Raw genomic sequence first — 5,916 nt, 5'->3', positions numbered from 1 at the left:
CTGTGCAGGGCTGCACAGGACAAGGAGCAGCGGGACAGCTGCTGAGGGGGCTGCAGGGCCTGCAGTGGGGGTCAGCATTTCAGGTGATGGCGGGTGTGCAGGATGCAGGCAGTGCCAGCACCAGGATCCAGTAGATCAGATCAGCCCAGGGCGGCCCGTGTATCCCAGCCCCTTTATTTCCAGGTACACAGGACAAAGCCCGCGGTGGCCGAGCACCAAGACCCGCTCCCGGTGCCACCATCCAAGGAACGGGGGACCGAGAGAGAGCATGACGTGGGGGCTGCCCCCGTGTTTCCCTCCTCATGCCATCGCACGTTTGAAGAGGAAGAGGAGGAGCCCACCGAGGAGCCCCTTCTCCAGCAGGATGCCAAGCCACAAGCCGGGGCTGGACAGGAGGTTCCAACCTGCAGTGGGGACAAGGGGACGTGAGTGGCTACGGCTTGAGGACAGGAATCCCACAGCCCCCTGCTGCCGCGGGACCCAGCGGCTCTCACGCACCGTTAACTGTCTGGGATGAGTCTGTCGTTTCCGACTTGGACGTGGCAGTGATCCACAGGGTGGCCGTCCTGTCGACGGGCTCCTGGGCATCGTGCACCACACGGCAGGTGAACACGGACCCGTTCTTCTCCTCCATCGCTTTGACCTCCACCAGGCTACTCAGCTTGAACAAGCCCTGGGGCGTCTCCACTGGCTGGGAGACGTTCTCCATGTTCATCTCCGTCCCGTTCTCCAGCCAGGTGATGGCCACGTCCCTGGGGTAAAACCCCTTCACGTGGCAGGTGAATTTCACGGTCTTGTTCACCCCAACAGGGCTCGGCGGGTCAGCGTCCACCTGGATGCTGGGGGAAACTGGGAAGAGAGGCAGCGCCTGGTGCCCAGCATCCCCCGTCTCCGCTGCCGGCGGGGTGCCCTGTCCCTGCCCTGGGACCCCCAGCCCCACAGGAGCTGGACACCCCCAGCGCCGGTCCCCCCCCAGCCCTCACCTCGCAGGGCTTGCCTGAGCTGGTACGTCTCCCTCAGCGGGGCCGTCAGCGTGGGGTGCCGCACCTCGCAGACGACCTGTGAGCGGACGTCGTCCACCCCCAGTGGCATCGTCACGGTGCTGACCATGTTGTAGGAGGATTTCATCTGCCCAGGGGTGATCGTTGGCTGCTGAGCCGAGATGCGGACCCCATCCTTGAGCCATTTCACACCGATGTCTTGAGGGAAGAACCCTCCGGCCGTGCAGGTGAAAGCCACCGATTGCCCTGGCCCCACTCTGTCTTCGGGCCCGGATACAACTGGGGGGGTGGGTTTGGCTGTGGAAAGAAGCGTAGGGCTGTCACCAGGGCTCTGCCACCCCCTCCTGGGGCTGCAGGGAGAGGGGTCTCCCACGGGGGCAAGGATGCGCCCAGGAATGGCCCACAGGACCCACTCCTGGGACCCCGAGACCCGTCCCCATCCCACTCGCCCCGAGCAGAGCCCACCGGGCTGGGCTGGGCTGGTTCCCACCGGGAGCTGCTCTGGGAGCCCCACTCACCACGTACAGACACCTCCGTGCCTTTTCCATGCTGATACACCTCATCACCGCCCACTGATTTGCGGAACTTCACGCAGTAATAGGTGCCGGCATCCTTGGGTTGAACATCCTTGATGCGGATGGTGAAGTCCGTGTTGGAGTCATTCACTGCCCTCATCCCATAGGTGAGGTGGTTCGTCTGGTCATAGATGGTCTGGTTCCCACTGCCCCAGCCCTTCAGCCACTTCACGGGGCCAGGGGGAGCGTCTCCAGACGTGGTGCAGGTCAGGGTGAGCGTCTCCCCCGCTGCCACCGACACCTTGTCCTGGGGCTGCTGCAGCTTGAAGCCCCGACTCACCTGGGCACCTGCACCTGGGCACAGCGACAGGAGGGTTTGGGGCTAACGGGGGGCCCTGGAGCCAGGACACAGCATGGGGCACCGCCAGACCCCCAGCCCCGAGCCCACAGCAGGGGACATCCCCGTCCCTCACCCCCCGCGGCAGCCAGCACTGCTGGGGACTGCGGGACGGGGGGGTCCTGGGACCCCTGGGACGTGCTGGAGTAAAACAAGCTCTTTGGTGGGGGTGAAAGCAAGCTGGAAGGGAGGCAGTGAGAGAGGAGCCCCAGATGCCCGCGGGCACAGGGAAGCATTGCCCAGCCTGCGGCGCGGGGCAGCGTGCCGGGGGAGAGGTGCTGGGGCTGTGCGGGGCCCACACTCACCCGGGGCTCTGCGGAGCAGGAGCAGCATCAGGCAGGCGAGAGGCAGCCCCCGTGTCACCCGGGCCATGGTCATTCCCGCGTCCTGCTCCCCACAGCTCGGCTCGGCCGGGCTCTGCTCGGCTCGGCTGGGTGCTGGGCTCTGCCCCGGCAAAGGGGAAGGAAGGGGCTCACCACAGACCAAGTTCCTCCACGGACCCCTTGCACAGCCCCAGCTGGTTCCCAGAGTGTTCACACCATCTCGCGTCACAGGGCTGGTCCTCGCCACTGATGTCACTCCGGCTCTCCCCACAGATGTGTGCCACGGCCACGGCCACCAGCACCGGGCAGCCAGCGAGCGGGGCCCCGACCCAGCACGCTCCCGTACGTGTGGCCAGCCCTCAGCTCGGCACCCCGGGGCGTCCGGGGGACCCCCAGCCCTTGCCAGCAGGATCGGGGCACGGGCTGGCGTCTCCGATGGACCCGTGGTGCAGAGCTCGCCCAGGGCTTCGCCGGAGCCCCCCTGCAGCCGAACCGGGGCGGGCAGAGCCGCTCTCCTGCCCCGCGCCCCGCGCAGCCCCTCGTGTCGGGAGGCTCTTGGTCCTTGGATGACGATGCCCTCCGGGATGAAGCCCGGCGGAGCTGCCGTCCGGCTCCGCCGCTGCCCCCCGCCCGCCCCGGGGCAGGCAGCAGAAGCGTTAACATCCCGCGCCCGCTCGCCTTCCATTTCCTGTGCAGCTTCTCCTTCCCCTTCTCCCGGCGCCGGAGCCCGAAGCCCGGGCAGTGCCGATGGCTTGGCGCGTCTTGCTGCTGCAGCTCAGCCTCTTCCCGCTGCGGCTCTCGGGTGAGTCCGGAGCGGGGCGGCGGCGGCGGCCCCCCGACAGCCTCCCGCTCCCCTGCCCCGCTGGCTGCTGCTGCCGGGGGGGTGGCGGGGGGACAAGGGACGGCGGGGAGAGGCCCGGCCGCCGCAGCGGATCGCTAACGCGAGCAGGCCGGCAAAGATAAACACCGGACGGGGCGAGGGGGTGTGGGGGGTCCCCCCTCCGACCACCTTTTTGGGCTGCGCGGAGATGCCGGGGGCAAGGCGGGCGGGGTGCGCAGCGCCGAGTCTCGGGGTGCGCAGAACCGGGCACCGAGTGTGTAAAACCGAGCCCCGGGGTGCGCAGAACCGGGCACCGAGTGTGTAAAACCGAGCCCCGGGGTGCGCAGAACCGGGCACCGAGTACGCAGAACCGAGCCCCGAGTGCGCAGAACCGGGCACCGAGTACGCAGAACCGAGCCCCGAGTGGGCAGAACCGGGCACCGAGTGCACAGAACCGGGCACCGAGTACGCAGAACCGGGCACCGAGTGCGCAGAACCAGGCACCGAGTGCGCAGAACCGAGCCCCGAGTGCACAGAACCGGGCACCGAGTACGCAGAACCGGGCCCCGAGTGTGCAGAACCAGGCACCGAGTGTGCAGAACCGGGCACCGAGTGTGCAGAACCGAGCCTCGAGTGCGCAGAACAGAGCCCTGAGCGCGCAGAACCGAGCCCCGGGATTTGCAGCCCCGAGCCCCACCGAGCCGTTGCCAAAGGTGGCGGGGGGGCTCTGGGCAGGAGGAATTTTGGGGGCAGGAGGGGTTTGGGGGCAGCGCTCGTCTCCGGGGCTGCACATCCCGGCTCAGAGTCGGCTCCCGGCCCCGGCTGCGCAGAGCCCCGGGCTGTGAACCCCACTTCCTCGCAGAGCCCCAGTAGTCCTGGCTCACGTTGTACAGAGCTGGGGCGTTAATGTTTAACAGCGCTCGGGAGTTTTTCCTGCCAGGAATTCCCCTTGGCTCCCTCTGTACCTCACCAGATTTCAAGCGCCCACAGCGCCTCCTGTTAACCACACGACAGGGGGTGTAAATTTGCCCCTCGTTCATTTTTAACCTGGCTTCTGCCGCTCTCGGTGCCTGCGCTCTGTCTCCGCCATATCCAGGGGTATTTCTCAGCTGAGCTGCTGCAAATTCGGAGCAAGCTGGGGCCGCTCAGTCCCTGCCTGTGCCGCTGGGGGTGACTGGAGCAAGCCCTCGCCTCCCTCCATCGCTCAGCCCCAAACCCTCTTGTCGCTGCGCCCAGGTGCGTGTCCCCCACTGACTTGGGACTTCAAGCTGCAGCAGCCCCAGGACAAGGTGTCGGTGACAGCGGGGGAGACGCTCACCCTGACCTGCACCACGTCTGGAAATGCTCCCGCTGGCCCCGTGAAGTGGCTGAAGGGCCGGGGCAGTGGGAACCAGACCATCTATGACCAGACGGGCTCCTTCCCCCGTGTGACGAGGGAAGTGGATGAGTCCAACACGGACTTCACCATCCACATCAGGGATGTTCAACCCGAGGATGCCGGCACCTATTACTGCGTGAAGTTCTGCAAATCAGTGGGCGGCGATGAGGTGTTTCAGCATGGAAAAGGCACGGAGGTGTCCATACATGGTGAGTGCAGCCCCGTGAGACGCTGCTCCCAGTGGACCCTGTCCCATGCCCACAGCGGGGTCCCGTGCTGCCCTGCACCCACCACCACCCTCTCCCCACTCTGCGTTGTATATCCACAGAGACAACCCTGCTTCGCAGCATGGTGGCTGTAGCTGTAGTGCTCTGCTTCCTCCTCCTCCTTGGCGTCGTCATCACCCTTTGCATGTGCAGGAGGAAGCACAGAGGTGAGGCAGACAGCCAGTGCCTGGCCAGGCCGGCGGCCATGGGCACCTTCTCGCCCATCCCTCTGCAGTGCTGTGCAGGGACCCCCGGCACCCCCAGGTTCGTACCCACCACCTCTTCGGCACCTCAAATTGAGTGAACCGCCTTATCCACCTGCCTTATCCTGATTTCCTCTCCCTTTGGAGTGGTGGTTTTCCCCAGAAGAGGTCCTTTACTCACAGACACATCACTGCGCTGCATCGCTTCTCTCTGTGTTTCACGGGAGGGGAGCACCCAGCACCAGGGAGCTCCCTGCAGCCCCTCACCGCGGTGTCTGAGCCCGGCCCAGGAACGCCGATGGCGTGTTGTCCCTCTCCTCTGCCTTCAGCGTGGGCATCATGTGTGGCCACATGCCGCAAAGCCGGGCTAAAATTTGGGATGGGAATCGAGGAGCACTGTGCTGAGCGGGGTGGGGAGGGCACCCAGCTTCCTTTAGCTCTAATGGCCGTCCTTTCCCCCAACAGTGAAGTCCTGGATGCAGAGAGCTCCCATCTGCCCAGCCAGGTAAGGGCGAGCTGTGAATATGGGGAAGAGCATCCCATGCCGATGCCCTGGCTTGCAGGGACTCTGCAAGGCTCCGGGGCCAGCGTGGGCAATGGCTGAGCAGCAGCCCCCTGCACGTGGTCCTGGCACGCTCCGCATCACGGCCTGGGGCCACCCGTGCAAGCCGTGGCACCGCCGACCCAGGCTGAACCCCGCCATTAGGGTTATTTTTGCAAGATTTATCTAGCGACAGCATTAACCGTTCGTCTGCATTTCTGCAGCAAAGCAGCAAGGAGGACAACTACATCCACTACGCCGATCTCCAGCCCCTGCCCGCGGCCCCGCGGCACACCAGGAGCCCCGGCGCAGCCTGCTCCGAGTACGCCAGCGTCAGGGTAGCTACCAAGTGACATGTGGCACCGCAGCCTGTGAGGCCGAAGAGCCCGTTTTGGGGGAGGAAGCAGGGACATTTCTGCAGGGCACAATAAAGAAGGAAGTGGGTTGCTTTGCACGGCACACCCCGGTCCGA

At 65.8% G+C, this 5,916-nt stretch overlaps 2 protein-coding genes across 2 annotated transcripts; one reads left to right on the top strand and one right to left on the bottom strand.

The window, feature by feature from the left end:
• Positions 1-96: 96 nt before the first annotated feature.
• LOC134522432 (signal-regulatory protein beta-1-like) lies at positions 97-2,921 on the bottom strand. The gene is made up of 5 exons (XM_063350098.1): positions 2,219-2,921; positions 1,520-1,870; positions 984-1,298; positions 499-849; positions 97-404 (listed from the first exon to the last, which is right to left on the bottom strand). Exons 1-5 carry the CDS (start codon positions 2,919-2,921, stop codon positions 301-303), a joined length of 1,824 nt encoding a protein of 607 aa, XP_063206168.1. The 3' UTR covers positions 97-300.
• Positions 2,910-5,916, top strand: LOC134522436 (signal-regulatory protein beta-2-like). The gene is made up of 5 exons (XM_063350108.1): positions 2,910-3,038; positions 4,293-4,643; positions 4,763-4,964; positions 5,369-5,408; positions 5,669-5,916. The coding sequence occupies exons 1-5, from the start codon at positions 2,984-2,986 to the stop codon at positions 5,795-5,797; spliced, it is 777 nt and encodes a 258-aa protein (XP_063206178.1). The 5' UTR covers positions 2,910-2,983; the 3' UTR covers positions 5,798-5,916.

Source organism: Chroicocephalus ridibundus, chromosome 12, assembly GCF_963924245.1.
Source record: "Chroicocephalus ridibundus chromosome 12, bChrRid1.1, whole genome shotgun sequence".
Lineage (NCBI taxonomy): Eukaryota > Metazoa > Chordata > Aves > Charadriiformes > Laridae > Chroicocephalus > Chroicocephalus ridibundus.
This window is presented reverse-complemented; position numbering and strand designations above follow the sequence as displayed.

Bases quoted from the DNA above. Each gene is read 5' to 3' on its own strand.
- LOC134522432 (XM_063350098.1), bottom strand. From the start codon at position 2,921: ATGGAAGGCGAGCGGGCGCGGGATGTTAACGCTTCTGCTGCCTGCCCC. The intron at 1,299-1,519 runs GTGAGTGGGGCT...TTCTTTCCACAG, and splicing joins CACGGAGGTGTCTGTACGTG to CCAAACCCACCCCCCCAGTT. The intron at 850-983 runs GTGAGGGCTGGG...CTCTCTTCCCAG, and splicing joins GCTCAGGCAAGCCCTGCGAG to TTTCCCCCAGCATCCAGGTG.
- LOC134522436 (XM_063350108.1), top strand. From the start codon at position 2,984: ATGGCTTGGCGCGTCTTGCTGCTGCAGCTCAGCCTCTTCCCGCTGCGG. The intron at 3,039-4,292 runs GTGAGTCCGGAG...CGCTGCGCCCAG, and splicing joins CTTCCCGCTGCGGCTCTCGG to GTGCGTGTCCCCCACTGACT. The intron at 5,409-5,668 runs GTAAGGGCGAGC...GCATTTCTGCAG, and splicing joins GCTCCCATCTGCCCAGCCAG to CAAAGCAGCAAGGAGGACAA.